Raw genomic sequence first — 25,406 nt, forward strand, 5'->3', positions numbered from 1 at the left:
AAATTCAAACTATGCTTAAGCCATTGTACATTTGACATTGATAGACATCAAATACATTTCAACTGGGATAGCTAGAACTTAGTGATCATGTTTTACTGCCACTGACGGCGATAGATGTAGTAGATCGTATTTGTTTCTAGGTTGTTACTTTAATTTAAAGATACCTTGCCAAACCTATCACAATTTTTATCACAAAATTTATGTTTAACCTGCTATGTACAGTTGAACAGCAAAAAAATGGGGCATTTTCCATATATATGTGATTTTCTTGTGATTTTCTTTCACGTAGAAATAGTCACTTTATCTTGATTGAATGCTAATCTAAATTGTTCATAAAATTTAATGTGAGTGTAAATGTAGCTGATTTTCTTGAATGTGTATAGCTCTCTCAGTTGCCAATGACAATTTGAACACAAACAGATCCCATTCTAAACACTCTTTATTTCAACTCGTTCATGTAGCCAACGCATTACAATCTTTTGTGTTGAACAACAAATCACGCTTGAAAGATATTCCATAAAATACTAAAGTGCAAAACCACTGCTACATTAGTGCATGTACCATTTATACCATTATTAATGCTGCTGAGGTCTTTGTCCCGAGGTCAAAATAATGATCAGACGCATTTTCCACAATGAGTGTTATTAATGTCATAATGGTATTAGCGGTGTGTAAGGTGATGCAGAGGCAATTTAGAGAAGAAACAGTCCATGTATCCCGTCACAGCCTTTCTTGAAACTATCTAATTACTGGGAATGAGCAGTTGAAACCGCTGTAGAAAAAAATAATTGATCATACAGCTTCATGTACATGCAGAGAATAATCCACGGGCACCACAGTGACCTTTCTAATTATTCCAACTTGATGGGAGAAAATATCAAAACAATTTTAAGTCATTTCATTAGATTCACTTAAAACTAAACACCCACAGTTAATTGATTATAAACTTCCAGGTTTTAAAAACTATTAGGAAAGTTGTCGTACAGGGCCAATTTTTAAGTGTGATAATAATTTTGGAAAAAATGCTAACTATTTATCCCACCTGTCATTGATAGAACTTGATCTCAGTGTCCACACAGTCAAAAAACAAGTTTCCCAGTTCATCGCCTGGTATCTCCCCACTCAACATGGATGAAATCTCACTCAGGCATTGTGCCTCGAGTTCCCTCAGTATCTCATAGATAGCTAAGCCCTTATCCTGCCAGGAGAAAAAAAAGAGATGTACGAAAAAAAAACAGGTAAAAAATAGGACAGGTCAATTTTTTATTGTGCTTTGCTTTTCTGAGCTACGACCCAGCAATTGACCTACCGGATCATTCTTCATGGTATCTAGTGCCTCTTGGTGAGCCTTATAAAGGTCATGTCTGCGGTCCACCTGCTCCTGAAAGCGTGGCTGCTTCCTTGCAGGATCATCAGAACCAAAGTGAGGGGATACCACTCGAAGCACAGGGGTGTAGTCCTCAGTGAAGATATAAGGCTTGAATATGGACCTGTAAAAACAAAGAACCATAGAGAAGGGAGAAATCATAAGCTAAAGTCTAGACAAAAAAATGACACTACTAAAGAAATACATTCATTCAAAAGAATAATTCACAGGGTTTGGACGGGTCTTAAAGTCCATCAAAATGCTTGGACATACAGTATTAGGCACACAATATTTCTCAGATCACTATCTAAAAATGATTAAATTAAGGAAAATAAAATACAATTGCTTCATGGCTACTACACATTCATTCTGAAGTTGCTTTCCCTTGATGTCCCGCGTCACATCGTCCCCTCCAAGAGAACAGTGCATTTGAGTACCTGCGTGAGTAGTTTGAAGGTAAATCAAGCGAACAGTATACAAATAGAGTAGTATTTAAATTAGGGCTGTCAAAATTATCGCGTCAACGGGCGGTAATTAATTTTTTAAATTAATCACGTTAAAATATTTGACGTAATTAACGCACATGTCCCGCTCAGACAGTATTCTGCCTTTTGGTAAGTTTTACAGCAAGGCTTTTTGTGCTGTCTAACAGCGAACTCTTGTGGTCGCTTTGCAACATGGTTTATTGTTTTCTTGCCAGTTCAATATGGCTGCACGAGATCTCGGGCTGACGCCCACGTTGTAATGTTGTGCTTATATGATCCTTGGACAAGATTTGTCCGTAAGTATGGTTGTTGTAAAGAATGTACATATTATGTTAGTAAGCGAAATGTTATATTTTTTGTATGAGACGCTTTTTGTTTATGTTTAGTGAACCTGTATAGCGTGCTAAGCCAACGTTGTTGCTAATGCAATGCTTGTGTACTTTTTTTTGTAGTTTTACGATGGTCTAAAGCAGGGGTCGGCAACCTATGACACGCGTGTCAGCACTGGCACGCGAAGGGTTAACCAGTGACACACGAGCACATGGCAAAAAAAAAAAAAAAAAAAAAAGCGCCTTTTTACCTGAAATTAAGACATATTCAGTTGCGCGCCTTGTTACTTAGGGGCTTTACAGGAGCGCCCCTCCCATATGGAGGTAGATTTGTGTCTTTATTATTCAATAAAAAAAAAAAAAAAAAAAAAGCCAACCAACCATCGGACTCTGGTAGAGGAGAGCCTGCTGCTTAATGTGATTCGACACGGGGAACTTCACCTGCTGCCCTGACGGCTGGCAATCGGGGTCCAACCAGAGTGTCGCGACGCGCCGGTACGTGAGAGGCCCGACATTAGCCTGCCCAGTAAGCGAGTGGACGTTATATAATGGCTTTTGAGCACACCTCAAGCTCTTCCTCAATTTCTCGACTGCTGCGCTCGTCGCTTTTTTTTTCTCTGCACGCCCAATTCAGCACAGGCTACTAACGTGTCACGAAGCCAACCAATCAGAGAGCTGCCAGAAGTACACTGTGTTATCAATGTGCACTTTTGGTAATGTGGTGCTTTCATCTCCGCACCGTAGTGTGCAGTGGACCGGCGATTAACGTGGCTTGTTGTCGTCGATTTGTCCTGTGCTTACTTCGGAGGGGTGGCGATGTGTATAAAAACACAGTGACGCGTTGGATGGCTTTTTGCTGGAGACTTTTATTAACAAAACCAAAACCAGGGGGGGGACACAGCCACTTTTCACGGCGCTCTCCGCTTAACTTTCTCTCAACACCGTGCTTCGCTTTCTCTCTTTTTCTCGCCCAGACGCCCACTTCTTCTACGCTTAACTAGTAAACCGGTCATATTGTAGGGGACTTGGTTACTTCCGCTAGCTCTGTTTGTGCATTATTTTTTTTATTTTTATTTTTTTTTTGAGAGGGTTGTGTGTCGCACAACAAGTGTCAAAAGCCACTACGAGACAAAACGTGAAAATTAATGGAAAACGGGGCCAGGGATCACATTAAGGTAGGCATCTTTCGTATTTGTAATATAAATCTGAAATTGCGCTTAGAATTCACTATTTTAAGTTGCTAGTGAAAAATAAAAAATGTAAGAGTCGCCTGTTCTGACTTTGAAGGTTAAAACAGCCCGCTCTGTACTGTGTAAGATACCTGCACTGAGAATCCCACCTGTTCCCCCTTTTCCTGCTGGTGTGTGTGTTTGCGGGGGGGGGGGGGGGGGGTTTACAAAAGATGCTGCTGCTCCAAAGCCGTTATTACTGTTGTACTTATTTTCAAGTTTTGATATTTTATGCATTTATTTTTTTTTAGTTAATTGATGAATAAGAATGGTAGTTATTCAATTTCAATGTATGTCCATGTTGTTTTGTTTGGAGTAAAATTACAGCTCTGTTGGATATAAAAAATTTGGATGTGCGTCATTAATCTTGGTGTGGCACACTGATTGACAAGAAAATTTAAAAGTGGCACTCCACACCAAAAAGGTTGCTGACCCCAGGTCTAAAGAGTACAATGGTTTGAGGCCATTTTATTAATAAATCAGATGAAAAAGGAAGAAGTCTGATTATTATGGCGTCGTTCACTAGCTGTCTAGCTTTGGAAAAAGTAGACGCTTCGGAGTGAGGACAGCATAGACAGATTTAAATGACAGTAGAGTGAAATGCCCACTACAGTCCTTATTTACCGTATGTTGAATGTACAGTGGGGAGAACAAGTATTTGATACACAGTCAATGGGAAAACCCATTGGCAGTGTATCAAATACTTGTTCTCCCCACTGTATATATCCATCTTGTGTCTTATCTTTCCATTCCAACAATTTATTTTACAGAATATATATATATAAAATTTACAGAATATGGCATATTTCATAGATGGTTTGAATTGCGATTAATTGCGATTAATTAATTTTTAAGCTGTAATTAACTCGATTAAAAATTTTAATCGTTTGACAGCCCTAATTTAAATGCATACATGTGCATTTTCTGTTGTTTAGTACAATACATTTATCGCATGAAGGAATAGTATCTTTTCTCTTATTTACTATTTGACAGTTTGTATTACTCTAACGTACCAAATATGAAATAATTAGATTTTATTTCATAGTTTAAGAAAAACAAGCAGAATATATTTGACATATGGCATAAGAATTACATGACGCCTTCTGACCACGGAAGCCCAACGCGTGCGACATACAGCTGACTGAGCAGGATTGGCGCTGACTACCAGGTGATAGGCAAGACATCTACAAGCCCACATCTGCAACGCCAAATCCCGCATTCAGCTCTTCAGGACAGTCCAGAACAAATGGCGAGACATCCTGTACTACCACAACACTCGATAACAAAAACAACTCTGAGTTTGATAGCTCAGCGCCTCTCAGACGGTGAGGCGCGCCGAACCTCCCACCTCAGTTGCCTCATTAACGATGACCCAGCAACTGTGACACACGAACTTGACCGCCCAAATCTGCAACACAAGAAGACTTAATCACACCCTTATTTCTGCCAACAGCCCACCCCGCGAGAGCCTTCAAAAAGACTGAATGTTCAACTAATCATTGTCATTTTTCTTGGGAATATTTTGTTGACTTGTGATATGGCGACCATGGAACCAGTCTCCCTCCTCGCCTGGGTCTGTTGCTTTTTTGCCTTGCCGTTTGAGTGCTGTCGACCTGAATAAATTGTCAACTCGTGTTTCGAAGCATTTTTCCAGCTTTCAAAATGGAGTCAGTACAAGGGGTTAAGACTAAGGTGAACACGCAGAGTTTGGCCTTTTGGCCTGGTTGTCGGAATTTCGCCGCCTGGGTTGTTGGAGCTGCGCCACCGCTGGTCCGGCGGTTCGGCTGGCGTGATTCCGGCAATCTGGCTAAAAGGCTAGATTCTTTCATGCATGATCAGTTTCTCTTTTTGTCACATTTTTTTCACGACCTCCCCATCCCCTCTGCCAGTCGCCATTTAATCTGGCTGGGAGCCAGGACTCTGCCTACTCACCTGGTTCTCCATCGACTACCCTTGTTACAAAAGAAAACAGACAATTATCGTATTTGAAGGAGAAAAAGAGATTGTAATAGCCTTGCAAAGAGCTTTACTAGTTTCAGCGAGAACGGAATAGTTTTTTGTTCTTGTGAACTACAGTTCCACACAAATGTACATCGAGATATCATTTAGCTTAGCAATTGGAGGTGTGAAAGCCATTTTTCGAGTATCCCAAACTTCAAGAAAACGCATTTATCAAGGTTTCTTCGACCATGGCATGTGTGTCTCCATCCACCGAACAACATGCTAACACTACGCCAGCATCTCTAATTATAGGACACGTTCAGAGTTGGCCACAGAACGCTCGCTGCCGCTGGGAATGTACCCTTCCAGGAGGTTGCAGTGTTTCATTTCAAACGAACTGTCTCAAGCTTTTGGGGTCGTAGAACATTTTGGAAGATGTTTGCGTACTTGTGAGAAGCCACCATATTTTCTTTCTGCCTCATCGTAAACCAAAAAAATAGAACAACAACATTGGGATAACGTTTAAAAGGTACAGAAAACTGGAAAATTGGTCTTGAAAGTCCCCTGATATCTCCGGTTTTCCATGGTCAATCGGTGTCAAATAAGAACTGGGAGAGAGATTGAAATCCGCGCTTTCGAGTCATGTTGACGGCTGCCCTCTATGTAAAATACTACATTTTTTACGATGCTTTAAAGACGCCATGTACTTGAACAGGCTGGCGTGGTCATTGAACGGCAAGCTTGAGTTTGATTGGTATAATGGAGTCATGTCATTATTGTTGCAGCAACTTCTCATTGGTGAAACTGGTTTAGCCAATGTTGGCGTCTCTCTTTACTTGTTACTCAAATAATGTATTGGAGTAAACGCGTTACTACCCACCTCTGAAGTTTTTTTTTTTTGGTTTTTTTTTTTTTGTCAAAAAGGATATTTTGGCTAACTCTTCCTTTCAGAATTATTTTATGTAGAGTCCAAAAAACCGCCATGTAAAAATGAAACAAAAACAAAAAAATCAAACAAACAAAACAACAACAACAAAAAACGCCATGTTTTTGTTACAACCATGTTAAGAATATGTGGCTGTGTAATTAACAAACCGGGAGGGGTCTGGAGTAGCAGTGAAGAAATGGATGCATGGCAGGCTAGTATCTCTGGGCAGTATAGACACCATACTGCCAGTGGTGCAAAACCCGCCCGAGTCCATGCAGATGCCACTGGACTTGTCCCTCAAAATAGACATCATCACCTCTGCTGTCACGGAGCCTAAATCATAAGAGAGAAACATTACTGCGCAATCCTATTGTATATGAAGAATCGGGCAACATCATTTTTTTATTGAAACCAGTCCATTCTGATTTTGCTAGGTACTTTAACAGCCTATGACCCTCACCTTCATGTTGACGTAGTAGCTCCGCACCTCCCTGATAGCGCTTTTTGGCAAGCTCCATCCTGACCGGTTGCTTCTCAGGGCTGAAGACTTGTGAGAAGTTAAATTCTCCTTCACCATCCCACCAGCCATGTTCCTGGGCCACGCTCCGCAGCTCCGGATGCTCTGCGGAAATCTCAGTGCCGATGGTCAACTGATTGGAGATGTTTGTCACTCCCTCTACAAAAAGAAATTGGCTTTTATACACAAATGAACAGAATTGTTGTTGTTGCTTCATTAAATAAAGTAATTAAAAAAAAAAAACTGGCAAAAATAAAAATTAAAATGTTTGTGGCGATTTAATTTTACTGGGAAACATATGACACATTGCACATATTATTGGAAATAGTCATCACCTGATATCTTCTGTGCTACCCACAGTCTTCCAGCTGTTTCCAGCACCCAGGCTTCATGTCGGTCTACCAGAAGGAAGGTGTTATGGTAGCTAAAGGGTTCTGGATCCTCTCTGCACTGACCCCCTTGTCCATGCTGCTGAAGCAGGTCAGTGATGACAGTAAGCGCTTCATATGCACTGTTGCCACGCTCCAGGCCTAGCCTGTGGGGGGGGCAGAAATCTTCTTGATGGTCTTCTTTACCATTTTAGTTTCTTACTTCAAAATGTGATCAGAAAAGATAATGAAAGATACAAACAAATAATCTTTTCCAGCAGAAAAACAGACGGCACTTATGGATAATTCTTTAAATGACTACATTTGGGATTAGATCTACAAATGTGGAGCCAAAACCTAGATAGCAGACCGACATTGAATAAACGTCGATTTTCCATCAAAATCAGTATGGTCGACATCAAAATTTTCGACAATAAACAATGTTGAATCAATGTTTCAAATACCGATAACACATGACAGTGATGCTGAAACAACATTGATCTAAGGTATGTCAGGCGACGGTTGTGTTAACATTGTTTTATAGTTGATGAACGAATTTTGACAAATAGTTGATTTATGATTGATCAGGAAATATGATTGAAAAGTTGTTGAATTACGGATGAGCGGGAGTTTTAGTCGAATCATAGTTGTGTTCTTGGTTGACAGGGAACACAGCGAATCACCTCAAACAAACTCCACTGGAAATGCCTCATGTTATGATAGCCACATTTAAAGGAAAGATTGCTGCGCTTGCAGAGCCTTTAACAGCAGTGATGTCTTAAGGTAGAAAGAACCGCATTTGTCATTATTACTTGTATATAAAACCCTTTGCCTGACACAATGTGACAAAGTTGCCAAAATTGTAAGAAACGGTGCATGTGTGGAGATTGGCATTCAAGTGAAGACCTACTTAGTTTGGATATTATAGTCAAGTAGAAATTCATGCACACTAAATTCATTTTCCAATTCAAGCGCTAAAATCACTAGATATTACACAATCTAGCCTAGTCTAAATTAATTTATTGAACACCGAGACAGTACGGGCACTAATTGGGTTTAAGATTGGTTGAGAAACTCACTTCAGCACAAAATACAGAAGTATGTTAAACTAAACCATTATATCTGCTTGAATTCCATGATATGAATTAACTGTGAATGCCAATTTGTTTGTATTCTTCAGATTCACTGAAGAGGGAGATGGGGATGGCCCTGTCAGAATGCAATACCTGCTGTTGTGCAGAAGTGGCTATGCTATGCCCCAGACTGCGTTGGTGGCAAGGTTCGCAGCGAAGCTCATCAGACTGAAGAGGAGGCTTAAGTTTGAAATATGTTTACTGAGCGTTATTAAAAATAATCTGAAATCTAGCCAAGATTTTTTTTGTATTAATTATTCATTTATCATTTTATCATATAACCTAATAATATTTTATTAGTCAGCCTAGCTGTTTCTTCTGTCTGTAAATAAAGCAGGCATCTAAATATGGGCATATTTGAAAGCATTAATAGCATCATGGTTGAAAATGAAGGAACACATACATTGATTCAGCGTTATTCCAATATTATTAGTAATCAAAATGACGTTCAGGTTTTGTTAGGATTTCAACGTTGGAACAACATTAATCGAAGTTGCAAAAGTGATGACAAATCAACATCGGGTGTCAACGTTGATTTGAAGATATAAGATTGACAGCGGAATGTTGATTCAACATCTTTTCAACGTCAGTCTGCCATCTGGGAATGCTGTAGACCAGGGGTGCCCAAGTCCGGTCCTCGAGAGCCCCTATCCGGCTTGTTTTCAATGTCTCCCTCCTTTAACACACCTGAATCAAATGATCAGCTCATCAGGAAACGCTGCAGGTGCCTGAGAATGATCAGGATTATTTGATTCAGGTGTGTTGTAGGAGGGCAACATGGAAAACAAGCTTGATAGGGGCTCTTGAGGACCGGACTTGGGCACCCCTGCTGTAGACTATAAAAATGGACTTGCGAACTTGCGATATGCACGGTTTAGTTGGTGGAGAAATTGAAATATGTTTCAATTACACAATTTCTATTTAAAGTGCTATCGTTAAGGAAAAATATTGAAATGAGGGATGCTCCGACATCGTTTTATGCTGCAAATTCTATTACCTATGATCTAAGAATAGGAGAGGACTATCATGAGATCACACATTTTTGATTTATGGTGAGTGTTGTTAACTGATTTGAAAACAAACAAACAAACAAACATCTTAATGTAAACTAAAACATGTATTTACTTTTATATACAGTATTTACTTTATCCAATGGCATACAAACACCGCAGCAACTATTTTTAAAAACATATCTAAAAAAATGAAATAATTCACCTGCTTTTACTAAAAAAAAAAAAAAAAAAAAAAAGAATTCATTAATTTTTCTGGTTATTTTTTAACCTACTGTCACACTCATATGAACGTGTGTCGCAAAATGTGAGCTGTTAGCCGCCCTTTGACCAGCTCATCTGCAGTGTGCCCTGAAAACTGACCATACTTAGTGTTTGTTCTTTAAACAGCAAAAGATTTTTAATGTGCTTCCCTACAAGATTCCTATAGCAGAGTTGTTTGTCTGGCTTAGTAGCTGACGTTTGTGGAAGGACGTGCAGGTTTGCCCAAATGATGTCAGTTATTGGCATTTTGATCGGCAATAAAAGGCATAATTGGCGATCATATCACACAAGGACATCGCCCGAACGATAGAAGCATCCCTAATTGAATGCCTGAGGTGATCCAGATGCTGTGTCAGTACGTTTGAGCTCACCTCACAAGATCCATGCCAAGCAAAGCCTCCCCAGGAGCGATAGCCTCTCGAGTCCAGACTGCCTCATTCCCTATACATACTCCTTGATCGTTGGCTCCCATTTCAGCTCCCCACATCCAAGCTGGTTTACTAAGAATGACAGCATGTGTCCGCTCTACCTGAGGAATCTGGATGTACGTACACTATACAGAAGAAATAAAGCAACAATTAATGGGATTCAGAAGACTGAAGACATGTTTTCAACACATTTCTATTTGATTAGAACCTGCTCTGGAGGACTATGGTAAAAAAATAATTCAATTTAAGTGTGCTTTCAGGCCTATACAGGAATGAAAGCACAGCAAATGTACTATAGGTATAACTATAGAACAATTATGATGACACCTATAAAAAGAATTGGACCTAACATTTTATATTTACAAATATGCAAACACAAATAATAAGAGTCAAAACATTACGAGTACTTCTCTTCTGAGTATGACGCAGTGCACTTCCACGCTACAAGACATCTCGTTTGACAAAGTCATTACAAAATCGGCATACAGTAATTGTCTTTGTACTGTAAATGTACTTTTGTAAATGTATTTTACAAATTAGGCGTGAGAACCTCTGAGCACCTCACGATACGATATGTTTGCGATACAAAGCTCACGATAACGATCTCACAATGTGGCGATACAACGATTATCGATACATTGGTCAGGAAATCATTCTAGTATATTCTACGAAAAAAACTAATAAACAGAAATTCTTCTGTTGTAAGCTTATCACTAGAAGACGTCCAATCCATTTGAACTGGGAGGGTGGCAGTGAATGAACCCCTCCCATTTCTCCTGAATGAATAGGCAGTCAAACTCAACAGTGAATGCTCTGGTTTCCCAGTCTTATTGGATTGAGTGTTGAGTGCGTCAATGGCGCTCATAGAGTTAACCCTTTAAAACACGAGCCTATTTTGTCCGAATTTGCATGCCTTTGATGTTGCCTTTATGTTGCAAAGAAAAAAATGTTCACAATGGCCTGGTTGAGTCCCTTTTTTTAGGACACCATAACCTTCATGTCCAAACTGTTGTGTTCTTCACTGACCAATTATAATCAACATTTTGGACCCAAAAAGACAAAAAAAAATATCTTTTGTCAAAATTTGTAATATTGATGCCCCATTGACAACCAAACATGCTCAACGAACCGTTTTGAAGCTTGATAATATCTATTCAACTTGTTAGGATAAACATTCAACACAAAAAAATAAGACCATAGTTTTATGTTTGACGATTCAACACAAACAGCAAGTATGGTCTTAGGCGTTTTTGGCCATTACACGGTTTGGAGGATATCTCTTTGTGAGTTTAGGTATTATACCCATCACCTTTTCAAAAGTATATACATGCAATCAAGCTTCTCTATCACAATCATCTATATACAAATTGTAATGATTGATCGTGAAAAAAAAAAAATCAAAACATTGAAAAATTGTATTTTCAAAAATAGGGACAATAAACTCGTTCAGTTAAGTTTTTTTCAGGCATGCCACTCAGTTTCCTCTTGAACAGGACACAGAGCTACGTCACACAGCCCACTCTTCCGCCGTTTGTGCGCTGCTGTCCTCATCCGAAGAAAACAATGACAAATCCGGCACATCCTCTTCCTTGAGTTGATGAAATAATGCATTAGCTTGGGCTAAAATTAGTTTCGATTCATTCCGCACGTTTCAAATTGGCTCGCTTAATTCAAACGGCCGTTGCTCGTTACCTTACCTCACTCTCCTTAGATGGTGCCTCGCTTGACAATTTATTAAAAATGTTCACCTTACGTCCGTCCTTTTTGACCAACAATGGCTCCTGGGATAGGGAGTCTTTCGTGGTACTTTTGGTTTTGAAAAAGGACAAGAAATGATGGAAATATGGTCATAAACACATGGTCCATGCAGTGTTTTAATGCTTATTTATGAGGGCGATAAAACTATAAAACTGAAATGACATTATCTCCCGTTTTACTTGTTCAATTGAATTCAAGTAAAAACGGACGTGGACCTCAACTTCCGCACTTTCAAATGAGACCATCCAGTGGCACGTGGGTGACGTAATTGCAGCGTGACGAGGCTTCAAAGATGATATACGTAAACGTGTCAACGTTGACACGTTCAGTGTTAAAGAGTCAACTGAGACACTATTGTGAATTTGTTGGTTCCTTTTTTTTTTCAAACACTGACACCTTTTTCAAACGATATCTCGATTCTGGGCATGAGCGTGTCAATAATCTTTTGGGATGCAAAGTATTACGCTATATCATCATTTTGTATTTTGTGTACTACATATAGAGTGGGGCAAATAAGTATTTAGTCAACCACTAATTGTGCAAGTTCTCCCACTTGAAATTATTAGGGAGACCTGTAATTGTCAACACGGGTAAACCTCAACCATGAGAGACAGAATGTGGGGAAAAAAAAAACAGAAAATAACATTGTTTGATTTTCAAAGAATTCATTTGCAAATCATGGTGGAAAATAAGTATTTGGTCAATACCAAAAGTTCATCTCACTACGTTGTTATGTACCCTTTGTTGGCAGTAACGGAGGCCAAACGTTTTCTGTAACTCCTCACAAGTTTTTCACACACTGTTACTGTTTTTTTTGGCCCATTCCTCCATGCAGATCTCCTCTAGAGCAGTGATGTTTTGGGGCTGTCGTTGGGCAACACAGACTTTTAACTCCCTCCACAGATTTTCTATGGGGTTGAGATCTGGAGACTGGCTAAGCCACTCCAGGACCTTGAAATGCTTCTTATGAAGCCACTCCTTTGTTGCCCTGGCTGTGTGTTTGGGATCATTGTCATGCTAAAAGACGCAGCCACGTCTCATCTTCAATGCCCTTGCTGATGGAAGGAGATTTTCACTCAAAATCTCTCGATACATGGCCCCATTCATTCTTTCCTTTACACAGATCGGTCGTCATGGTCCCTTTGCAGAAAAACAGCCCCAAGCATGATGTTTCCACCCCCATGCTTCACAGTGGGTATCGTGTTCTTCGGATGCAATTCAGTATTCTTTCTCTTCCAAACACGAGAACCTGTGTTTGTACCAAAAAGTTCTATTTTGGTTTCATCTGACCATAACACATTCTCCCAGTCCTCTTCTGGATCATCCAAATGCTCTCTAGCAAACCGCAGACGGGCCTGGACGTGTACTTTCTTCAGCAGAGGGACACGTCTGGCAGTGCAGGATTTGAGTCCCTGGCGGCGCATTGTGTTCCTGATAGTAGCCTTTGTTACTGTGGTCCCAGCTCTCCGTAGGTCATTCACTAGGTCCCCCCGTGTGGTTCTGGGATTTTTGCTCACCGTTCTTGTTATTGTTTTGACGGCAGGGGGTGAGATCTTGCATGGAGCCCCAGATCGAAGGAGATTATCAGTGGTCTTGTATGTCTTCCATTTTCTAATAATTGCTCCCACAGTTGATTTCTTTACACCAAAAAGCGTTTTACCTATTTCAGATTCAGTCTTCCCAGCCTGGTGCAGGTCTACAATTTTGTCTCTGGTGTCCTTCGAAAGCTCTTTGGTCTTGGCCATAGTGGAGCTTGGAGTGTGACTGACCTAGGTTGTGGACAGGTGTCTTTTATACCGATGAGTTAAAACAGGTGCCCATAATACAGGTAACGAGTGGAACCTCGTTAGACCTCGTTAGAAGAAGTTAGACCTCTTTGACAGCCAGAAATCTTGCTTGTTTGTAGGTGACCAAAAACTTATTTTCCACTCTAATTTGGAAATAAAGTCTTTAAAAATCAAACAATGTGATTTTCTGTTTTTTTTCCACATTCTGTTTCTCATGGTTGAGGTTTACCAATGTTGACAATTACAGGCCTGTCGAATCTTTTCAAGTAGGAGAACTTGCACAATTGTGGTTGACTAAATTATTATTTGCCCCACTGTAAGATTTACTTTTTGTTTTTGCCAGAGACGCCAACTGCATTAACAGTTTCACCAATGAGACGTGGCAACAATAATATTAATTATTTGACTCCATTACTCCATTAAATAAATCAGACTCAATCTTGCCGTTCTAAGATCCCGCTGGCCTGTTCAATTACGTGGTCTCTTTAAAGCACTGTAAAAATTAAGTATTTGACATAGAGAACTGCCCTCGACATGACTTGAAAGCACAGACTTTAACTTCTCTCAGGATTTTTATTTGGCATAGACTGACCACAGAAAACCGGAGGTATTATCTTTTTAATTTTATAATAGGAACTATGAAAGAACTACTCACTAATCAAACTAAGAACTATTTTCTCCACTAGAGGGCACTCATGCTGTTTGTAAGAATAATGCTTCATTTCTGTAGATTTTTTTTCTCTCGCTAGAATTCAATGCTTTTTTTGTATTTCTTCGGGCTAATGTGGTTATGTAATAGGTTATAGTAAAGTACAATAATAGTAGTTCATATACAGTGCCTTGCAAAAGTATTCGGCCCCCTTGAACCTTGCAACCTTTCGCCACATTTCAGGCTTCAAACATAAAGATATAAAATTTTAATTTTTTGTCAAGAATCAACAACAAGTGGGACACAATCGTGAGGTGAAACAAAATTTATTGGATAATTTAAACTTTTTTAACAAATAAAAAACTGAAAAGTGGGGCGTGCAATATTATTCGGCCCCCTTGCTTTAATACTTTGTAGCGCCACCTTTTGCTCCAATTACAGCTGCAAGTCGCTTGGGGTATGTTTCTATCAGTTTTGCACATCGAGAGACTGACATTCTTGCCCATTCTTCCTTGCAAAACAGCTCGAGCTCAGTGAGGTTGGATGGAGAGTTTGTGAACAGCAGTCTTCAGCTCTTTCCACAGATTCTCGATTGGATTCAGGTCTGGACTTTGACTTGGCCATTCTAACACCTGGATACGTTTATTTTTGAACCATTCCATTGTAGATTTGGCTTTATGTTTTGGATCATTGTCCTGTTGGAAGATAAATCTCCGTCCCAGTCTCAGGTCTTGTGGAGATACCAACAGGTTTTCTTCCAGAATGTTCCTGTATTTGGCTGCATCCATCTTCCCGTCAATTTTAACCATCTTCCCTGTCCCTGCTGAAGAAAAGCAGGCCCAAACCATGATGCTACCACCACCATGTTTGACAGTGGGGATGGTGTATTCAGGGTGATGAGCTGTGTTGCTTTTACGCCAAACATATCGTTTTGCATTGTGGCCAAAAAGTTCAATTTTGGTTTCATCTGACCAGAGCACCTTCTTCCACATGTTTGGTGTGTCTCCCAGGTGGCTTGTGGCAAACTTTAAATGAGACTTTTTATGGATATCTTTGAGGAATGGCTTTCTTCTTGCCACTCTTCCATAAAGGCCAGATTTGTGCAGTGTACGACTGATTGTTGTCCTATGGACAGACTCTCCCACCTCAGCTGTAGATCTCTGCAGTTCATCCAGAGTGATCATGGGCCTCTTGGCTGCATCTGTGATCACTTTTCTCCTTGTTTGAGAAGAAAGTTTGGAAGGACGGCCGGGTCTTGGTAGATTTGCAGTGGTCTGATGCTCCTTCCATTTCAATATGATGGCTTGCACAGTGCTCCTTGAGATGTTTAAAGCTTGGGAAATCTTTTTGTATCCAAATCCGGCTTTAAACTTCTCCACAACAGTATCTCGGACCTGCCTGGTGTGTTCCTTGGTTTTCATAATGCTCTCTGCACTTTAAACAGAACCCTGAGACTATCACAGAGCAGGTGTATTTATACGGAGACTTGATTACACACAGGTGGATTCTATTTATCATCATCGGTCATTTAGGACAACATTGGATCATTCAGAGATCCTCACTGAACTTCTGTAGTGAGTTTGCTGCACTGAAAGTAAAGGGGCCGAATAATATTGCACGCCCCACTTTTCAGTTTTTTATTTGTTAAAAAAGTTTAAATTATCCAATAAATGTCGTTCCACTTCACGATTGTGTCCCACTTGTTGTTGATTCTTGACAAAAAAATTAAATTTCATATCTTTATGTTTTAAGCCTGAAATGTGGCGAAAGGTTGAAAGATTCAAGGGGGCTGAATACTTTTGCAAGGCACTGTATATAACTTTGTGCTGAGAAAAAAAATACAGTACCATTTTTTAAATCCAACATTGTAAGCAGTTACAATATTACTCATTAGTGGAGTTTTTTTTCCAACAAATACTTTCTTACTCGGACTTAGTACATTTTTTGGATGACTACTTTTACTTTTACATGAGTAATATTATTTTGAAGTAACGCTACTGTTACTTGAGTGCAATTTTTGGCTACCCTACCCACTTCTGGTTGTGGACATGACTTGTAAATTTTTCTTGCATTTGCTACTTGAATCCCATAATATGATTGTGGACCGAGTGTGCATTATTGTTTGAAGTTTGGCTGCAAACATGGCCGAGCTGCTTATTTTACTGTAGTAAATAAATGCACATTGAAATGATGAAAGCTAGAGCCCAGGAATGTTCAACTGCCTCGGAATGTTCAAGTGACCTCCATTTAATCATTAGCAGTATCGCCGTGTGTCAGTCTTGTTCCGAACAGCTGTCTGCGGCTTTTTGTTCTTTCACATCCTGTTTTATTTTGGTGAGTTCCTCTGCTCCTTTGTGTTCTTAGTACATTTTGTATATCTTCTCCTAATTAGCGCCTACACCTGTTTACTATTAGCCCTGCTCCTTAAATACTCCTCTTGTTTGTTATCCTGTCACAGTGTGTTTTCCTGTTTTAGGACTAGGAGAGAAGTAGGAAGCTACATCGCTGCCTTCAAGCTAAATGTTTTTGCCTAGTCAATTTTTGTTGGAACTTTGAAGCCTGTTTTCACATTCCTTTTTAAACAAAACATTTATTGGTCAATGCCAGTCACGTCTCATGCAATTGAGTCTGGCTGTGTGTACCTCAAACCACAAAGTACCTATTTTGAAATCTAGAGACTTCATATATGGAAACTTGTTTTTCTCTAATTTGTACAATAAGTGTAATCACACATTTTTCAGTTACAGTGCTACCTCTACTTATGAACATCTCTACATACAGAATTTTCAAATTAAGACACGCCTCAATGGAAAAATATTGCCTCTGGTTAAGGAAGAAATTTCAGGATACGAAGCACCCATGATTCAATGAACGTAACATACTGCTCTGCCATTGGCTATTGCCTTGCATTCCTGACATCCAATTGGCTGAGAGAGACATCTTCTGGATGTGTGTGTGTGGGGGGGGGGGGGGGGGGGGTATCCCAGCGTCCTCTTCATTCACTCCTCATCTTCCGACAGCTTTAAATGAGTGTATCATCTTTTATTTATTCTTTATTCTTTTTTTATTTTACATTAGGCACAACTCTGATTTTATGTTTGTTGTGCAATATTCTGATTGTAACACATATTTGTTACATGTTGTGATGCATTTTTATGTATTCTAAAAGATTTTTGTCTGAATTTTGGAGGGCTTGGAACAGATTAGGGCATTTACATGGAAAACGCATCTCTTCTTATAGAATTTTCAAGTTATGAAACTACTTCCAGAACCATTTCATTACATTCATTCATTCATTCCATTACAATTCATTTTGTAAGTAGAGATACCACTGAAATTATCAAGATAGCATAGCTGCTCCTTGTCTAATTCCTCCACTAAAATATGGTATTGCAGTTCTATAGATCCTACAAAATGATAGAACAAGGAAATTATCTCAAAGAAAGCAAACTAATCTGTAATTACCATATTGGCTAAGGGTGACAGAAAACATTTCGTACAATTACTCAATTATCTGGCAAAAAGTGTGAACTCTCAGTGTGCTCATTTGAGCTTTAGTTTTTAAATACATTAGAAGATGGATAATTGATGTACAAAGACTGTCGTTTTTTTTCCCCACTTGTTATTATCTGAGCGTAGCACCCAATTGTTATGCAAACAAATAACAGACAATAATCTACCAAGTAAATACAGTATAATCTGAACTGTTCCTTATTATGGTTAAGAAACTGCCCTCCGAAATGTCCATGCACATCACCAAAAAAGGATGACAACAGCTGTTTTACCTCCAACATGGTGCCCGGGGGATGGCATGTGGAGAGGTAATGGACCACTTCCTGCACCTCATCCCGGGGACGGTCAGAGTTCTTCCCAAAAATGACGTGATCATCAAGAGAGCCAGGGGGCAATGAAACAAAACAGTCACATGACATGGGGTCTTCTTCTGCCATCCTGAAACAAAAATACAAATTCCAAATGACTAAATTCCTATCACATATTACAAAGCCCCTCTCACATTTATTATACTCTAAATGACAGGCTGGAACTGTCAACGGTAAATATACTGTATGTTCTTTTTATATGAAGTGGTATTTAAATTTTGGGGTGGGGGCAAAAATCAGTGGTTCAGGACGTAGATTTATAAACAGGTTACTATATTTAGTGCTAAAATTGTGTCTGCCGATCAGCAATGTTTATAATCATCAGAATCTTTGTGTGCATGTGTGTGAGTCTGTGAGAGAGCATCACTGCAGCATAACTACAGTGATATTTCCAAATTCATATCACCACTAAAACAGGATATGGCAAAGTCTTCTATACCCATTCATGCATGAACTATTTTTTCTTAAATGTTTTTTATTATATCAATAGAATAGAATAGAATAGCCCTTTATTGTCATTATATGGTTGTACAATGAATGGAATTTTATTGTGATCATCATCGGTATCATTGACAATCACTGACGATTACAAAATGTGATATAATTTGCCCGAAGGAACCGAAGAAGAAGACAAAGGCGGACGGAATGAAGCATATGCTTATCAGTTTCCCGTCCCCCATACAACCAAAGACGCACATTCAGGCATGGAACATATATCAAAACTGTACAATAACACAATCAACAATCTGGGTTTAGTAACTTAGCGTCCAGTCAAGCAGCTCGATTAATTTCAGGGCGTACAAGGTTATGGCTCTGTCATGTCTCTGACATTTTTCCATCTGTTTGCTGTGGAACATTTTGTTGTGGCTATGTGTGTGGCAAAAGTGATTATGTGTTATCACAGCTGGTGTGAGCAGCGACTCAAAATGCTTTTCTTATAAGTCTCTTAAAAGGATACATTGCTAAGGTGTCCATGGTGATCACTGTAACAGTTTCATCAGACATGAATGTATGAGGAAAATCAAACAACATGTTGTACATATTTTATCCCAAGATTAATGTCTCCTCAACGAAAAACATGCTTATTATTCATTTTATACAGAATCTTTTCCATATACTCAGTAAACTAGACGTTTGAATCAGGAGCTCGGTAGACACAGCAGATAATTATGTTTTTACAATTTGGGATAAGGAGCTCAATTGTAATACATTCTAGGAGATTTTCAATCATAATTGCAACACCCCCTCCCCCCTTAGATGCCCGATTCATTTGTGTCATGTTATATCCGTGCAAATTAAAGTCAGAGCCTTTGTTACCTTTAGTAGATAATCCTTAATGTGTTCAAGATTCTTGTAGAGACTCCCGCCGTTGATGTCATCATTAATTTGAGCTCAGTTGGTCAAGACTCGTAATAGCTTTAATCTTCAGATCTTGCATCTTGACAAGGATCCTGCAATCCGAGACCCAGGTGTTGGCTATTTTCCCAGCTTTCTTGAGTTGACGTGCTTTTCTTGCAATTTCGGCATTTCGGCGGGTCAAGTTGTCATTCAAAAAAATCTTCGACTCTTTCAGGTGGCGGCGCTGGTTAAGCAGGGCAGTCTTGGTCTTGTGGTCTGCCAGCTTCATGAGCACCGACGCCGGTCCTCCCCCCCAGAACGAAATTGTGGAGCATCTCTCTTTACAGTGCAGGACAAGTAAAACATCTTGAAAGTGGCTTGCAAGAACAAAGTATAAAATCTAAATAAATATAAAATATACTGTATATGAGGTTGTCGTATGTTCAGGCAGTGCAAATAATTGAAGTGAAGTAGCAGCAGTTGACAGTGAAAGCATGAATATGAATTAGTTGAAGGATCTATTTTGGTGGGAACAAATCAAATATTTAAATAGCAATAAGTATATATATATTATATTTTTTAAACTACTTAAAAAAGAATGAGTAATAAAAAATATAAATAATTCTAAATACAAAAATTAAAACTTTAAAAAATGAATCATGACAAAATGTAATAAATTGTGGGGAAAAAAAAGAATAAAGACATAGATTTAAATGTTCTTTTATAAATCTCTTGTGACTTCACACAGCTGAACTCTTTGGCTGCCATTGACGGCAGTAGACGTCCAATACATTTCAACTGAAGTAACTGAAATAGATTGAACGTCTATTGCCGTCAATAGGTGTTTTCAATATGAATTTCTCTCTCATACTAACTACCACAACACATACTCTGTGACCTAGGCTGGCAGTGAATGAGTTAAGATCAAGGGCATAGGTTTGCTTTGGGACGGTAGGGACATAACATTACCTACTTTTCAGGATGGTCAAATTGTCCACACCAACTTTTAAGCAACCTTATTTGCATTATATAATGACTTCAGTTGTATAGGTAACTTAGATTGTCTTCCCATATGTTGTAAGGATAGAATTGACCCTCCCATTATTAAGTGAATTATTTTTATTTATTTATTACCCCTTTTCACTTTCTGAATGTGCCAGTCCATTTCCCCCCTCAAACACACGTTTGATTGGCTGATGACTTGACTACCCCCCCTCCACACACACACACTCACAGCCCCAACAGAAATACATGTCGACAACATGCCGCCTCCTCCGCCCCCTTTGAAGAGGAGGGATATTAGAAGTTTTTTTGTCCAGTAGCAGCCGCCACTGTATGTAAAAAGACATCAATAATGTGGAGGTGGGGAACCCACCACTAATTTTGCCACTAAAACTCTGACCTGCATCAGAGTTAGCATAACATTAACATGCTAACCTGCAAAACTCAAGTAGGTACCTGTTTCGAGAGAACTGTCCTCCTGTGTGTGCTTTATACTGTTAACGTTAATTCAGTACTTCTCAAATGGTGGCCCCCAGGGGGGTGCAGAGCGATGCCAGGGGGGGCGCGAGTGACCTCGGGGAACATGTTTTTTTTTTTTTTTTTTTTTTGCCGTTCTAGATAGAATAAAGTGTACTTGCACATCCACTCCGTGGGTGGCAGTGGCGCTCTCATTTTCAAAGTGCGTGCAGTATTTTTGAAGTAAGCAAGAGTACACGGAAGAGACTCATGCAGAGCTGGACTCACGCAGCGACCCACTGTCTTCTTCGGTTCTCACGTGTCCGGCCGAGAAGTGCCGTTTTCGGCTTGGGATCGTCACGACCACCGCCCTCACCTACGGTTCTCCCTCGGCCGCCGAGAATGCGCTTTTTTCGGGCCGTTTGCCTTTGACTTTTAATATAGTGGGAAATGAGGAAAGACCACTGTTTACTGAGTCTAAAAATGATTATAGCGGAGAAGCCAAATCAGTTAAGACGCCACTTAAAGACATTAGACCTCAATCTCATTGATAAGCTGCTTGATTGTTTTTCAGCGAAAATGTGCCGAATATTGCCAATTGTCACAATCGTCCCGCTTTGTCAGTGTTATATCAGTAAACCAGTGAGCACTGTGGTGAATCAGCGAAAATAAAAACTTTCCTTCTGTCCAAAGACTCCCCCCCCCTTCTACTCAGTTTTGTTTTTTTTCGGTCAAATTTTTTGGCATGTTGTCCTGAAGAGTAAATGTTTCTAATCAATTTGAATTTGTTATTATTTACTGATTTTATTACATTTTCTTTTTCAGTATCAAATGGTCAAAAATGTACCTTGAGTGTATTTTTACAGTTTGGATGTGACTTTTTTTTTTTTTTTTTTTTAACTTCAGGCAAATTGATGCGCGTTAAGTCTTTTCTGTTACAAGCAACACAATGTTAAAAAAGTTATACTTTATTATAAGTTGATCTATGTTACTTTTTTTCTTTAATAGAAAAAAAAGGACACAATGTTAGGCTGAGGCGTACTTATAATAGTAATATAGACGAATGATACTATTTACAGTGGCGGCAGAGAGTTGGGGGGGGGGGCGCGAAACATTTACGTCTTCCTTGGGGGGGCGTAACAGAAAATAATTGAGAAGCACTGCGTTAATTAAACTGTAAGAAATGTAGTGAACCGAGGTTTACCCCCTTTTTCTCCAAGTTTCATTTTTATTTTATTTATATGGTCTTAAATGTTTTGTTGAGTTTGGCTGCACTTGTGGACAAAAGGGATAATGTTTTACCTTTTTTCAGTTATACTTAATTTCTTTATTTAGACGGACGACGTGAGGAAAAGCGGCATGGAAAATGAATGAATGTTGAGTGGTCTTCAGACAAATGTTTAATTTTTGCATTCCTGGATAGTTATTATTCAGTTTGTAGTTATTGTATGTGTTAATATAATTTATGTTCAAATATTTCAATTTAATTTTGCTAATAAAGTCCAGACATTTATTCTGGAAGTTTCCAAAATGTTTGAATCGGTGTATCACCTGAACCATTACATATGAAAGTTAATGAAGGTCAATAAAGATTTATTTTGCATTGATCATTTAGCCTATCAATTAATTAGGCTCATATCATGAGAAATGTAGCCCTGACCCCATACGCGGAGATTAGGGGGGGCTGGGGGTCATTGCCCCCCTAGTGGCCGAAAATGTCATTGCATGTAATTGACTTTCCTATATATTAATTTAATAACAAGACTGCCAGTAAACTATTGTCTATAAAAGTTGTAAAGCAATAAAACAAACAACAAAGATGAATAAAATGAACAAAACATATATTTTTAGAATGGGTCAAAATTATTTTTCGAACACATCATGTGACTGCCACCTTAGAGACAGCCATTTGCTTTGCTTAGTCAAAACCACCTGAGGACAGATTCTGGCTGGAATATTCAGTCAAAAAGGATGCTGCGTCTACTTCTCCACTAGGTAAGACAGAAAAACGCATGCGCTCACACTCGCACGCAAACACACACACAGCTGGGATGCCAGTATGTACGAGCATAGGCTAAGCTACCATCCGAGCATATATCTTGTAAGTTAATTTTATTGCTGACACTGAATTTCGGGGTAATCAACATGTATTGCCCCGCCGCCACAAAAGTCAAACCCCGCCCATGCCTGACCCCTGTTCACCCAATCTGTTTGGTTTTATCAATGTCCCGTCCCCAGCAAAAAGTGTACATGCAGGATAATTAACCTCCATAAAGCTTTTCAGCAGATGGAAGCATAAAGTGCTCCAAAATCTCCTGATAGCTAGCTGCATGGACCCTGCCCTTGATAAAACACAGTAGACCAACACCAGCAGCTGACATGGCACCCCAGACCATCACTGCCTGTGGGTACTTGACACTGGACTTCAGGCATTATGGCATTTCCTTCTCCCCAGTCTTCTTCCAAACTCTGGCACCTTGATTTCCGAATCACATGCAAAATTTGCTTTCATCTGAAAAAAGTACTTTGGACCACTTAGCAACAGTCCAGTGCTGCTTCTCTGTAGCCCAGGTCTGGCGCTTCCCGCCGCTGTTTCAGGTTCAAAAGTGGCTTGACCTGGGGAATACGGCACCTGTAGCCCATTTCCAGCACACGCTAGTGCACGGTGGCTCTGGATGTCTTACTCCAGACTCAGTCCACTGTTTCTGCAAGTCCCCCAAGGTCTGGAATCGGCCCTTCTCCATAATCTTTCTCAGGGTGCGGTCACCACTTCTGGTTGTGCAGCGTTTCCTGCCAGGGCGTAGGTTTGGTCTCATCATTGATAGGGACGATATAGCAGCATAAACTGCATGTACACGTTTTGCTGGGGACGGGACATTAATAAAACCAAACAGATTATTGAACATGGGTCAGGGCTACATTTCTCACAAATATGAGATAAGAGATGATGATCAATGCAAAATAAATCTGTATTGACTTAGTATTGTATTGAACCAGGCTGGGAGTTTTTAAAAGCCCCAGGAATCTTTCGCAGGGGTTTTAAGTTAATTCGTTGATTCAGATGATTAGGTTGGTAGCTTTTTTAGAGTACCTTTTCATGATATGCTAATTTTTTGAGATGGGGTTTTTTGGTTTTTCTTGGCTTTTTTGCCAAAATCATCAATATTAAAACAATAAAAGGCTTGAACTACTTCAGTTGTGTGTAATGAATCTAAAATATATGAAAGTCTAATGTTTATCAGTACATTACAGAAAATAATGAACTTCATTACAATATGCTAATTTTTTTAGAAGGACTAGTATGCTGTTATATCATCCCTACCAATGCTGAGACCAAACCTACAACCTTGGTTAAGATCATAACTTTTAAATAGATATCCACTTTAGTGACCACTGTCTCTGAAATGGTTAAACACCAAATAAATGTCATAAAACCTGTAATAAAAATGAGCTAAACAATTGTTTAATATAAATTACTTATAATTAATGAATATACAGCAGACAATAAGAAAAGGTTTGTTTTCAGGGAATTTTGAAGTGTCCTCCAAATCTGAAATGATTCATGTGGAGTAAAAACCACAAAAACATACTCAAGAGACTAGAAAAATCTACTCCAGTACAGTAAGGAAGTATTTGGACTTCGTTCATTCCCACCTCTTATGTGCGTGAGTGCAAGCAGCTATACTCTTGCATTTGTGTGCAGTCGAGAAGACAACCGAGCAAGTGTTGAGTCCCATTCGAGCTAAACACCGAGCACCTCTTCTCCACCAGCGACAATTAGGGATTAGGAAGCAGTCTTGTGCAGGGAGCACCTCATTGACAGTAATCTGCGCAAATCCGAGCGCTACATAGCGGTATACAGCTCCGGTTTCTTATTCGAGGCGACTGAACAGCGGAAATAAAAGCAGCAAATGTGAAAAACACTGAAATGTTGGCGACCGGTCAGTGTTTATTTAAGCAAGATAAGGCCTGAATGTACAAACGCTCGCTTAAAAGAGCTGGGACGCGCATGTTGCCCAATGTCACTTCGCCTTTTGTGGGTGGGAGAGATTGCAATCTTGCAAAAGACAGGTGACTGTGCAAACTAGTGCTAAAAACGTCAATTTTGATGCCTAGAAATGCATGTATTTACCTTTGGAATATCGCGAGCGTTGATGGCCGGCTGGTATGACGACTGGTCGGGGACACAGGCGTCACGTGACCAAGAAATCCGAAAGTGGGTACTTAAAGGACTCGTCTCTTCTATTGATTTGATCAGTCTGCTTCATGGTCACTAATGACATTTGTTTAATGTTTTCTCTTGTTTGCCAAATTCACCGCTATTGTAAACCGGTTTGAACATTTATCATAAACTATGGGGGTCGATTTGTTCAATATATGTGTGTTAAATATTCAATCCAAAAAAGATGTTTTCTTTAAAATATGCAAAACCCAATTTCAATCAAAGAAAAAAGTGTTAAAAGTGTAGAAATATAGTTGAGACGCCCCAAAAATGTATTTGAACACGATTTTTCTTCGATTGTTTGATAATCGTGAA

General features: G+C 39.4%; 1 protein-coding gene across 3 annotated transcripts; it reads right to left on the bottom strand.

The window, feature by feature from the left end:
* On the bottom strand, window positions 1-25,093 carry scrn2 (secernin 2). Of its 3 annotated transcripts, none has more exons than XM_057844133.1 (8): window positions 24,524-24,944; window positions 17,978-18,143; window positions 9,942-10,123; window positions 7,131-7,330; window positions 6,739-6,954; window positions 6,446-6,611; window positions 1,310-1,490; window positions 1-1,198 (listed from the first exon to the last, which is right to left on the bottom strand). In XM_057844133.1, the coding sequence occupies exons 1-8, from the start codon at window positions 24,604-24,606 to the stop codon at window positions 1,046-1,048; spliced, it is 1,347 nt and encodes a 448-aa protein (XP_057700116.1). In that variant the 5' UTR covers window positions 24,607-24,944; the 3' UTR covers window positions 1-1,045. The 3 variants fall into 3 exon arrangements, with proteins under 3 accessions (XP_057700116.1, XP_057700118.1, XP_057700117.1); XM_057844135.1 differs by lacking the exon at window positions 24,524-24,944 and adding an exon at window positions 19,391-23,653 and having other exon boundaries at window positions 3-1,198; XM_057844134.1 differs by lacking the exon at window positions 24,524-24,944 and adding an exon at window positions 25,002-25,093 and having other exon boundaries at window positions 4-1,198.
* Between the last annotated feature and the right edge of the window lie 313 nt (window positions 25,094-25,406).

This window comes from Corythoichthys intestinalis, chromosome 8 (genome assembly GCF_030265065.1).
Source record: "Corythoichthys intestinalis isolate RoL2023-P3 chromosome 8, ASM3026506v1, whole genome shotgun sequence".
Lineage (NCBI taxonomy): Eukaryota > Metazoa > Chordata > Actinopteri > Syngnathiformes > Syngnathidae > Corythoichthys > Corythoichthys intestinalis.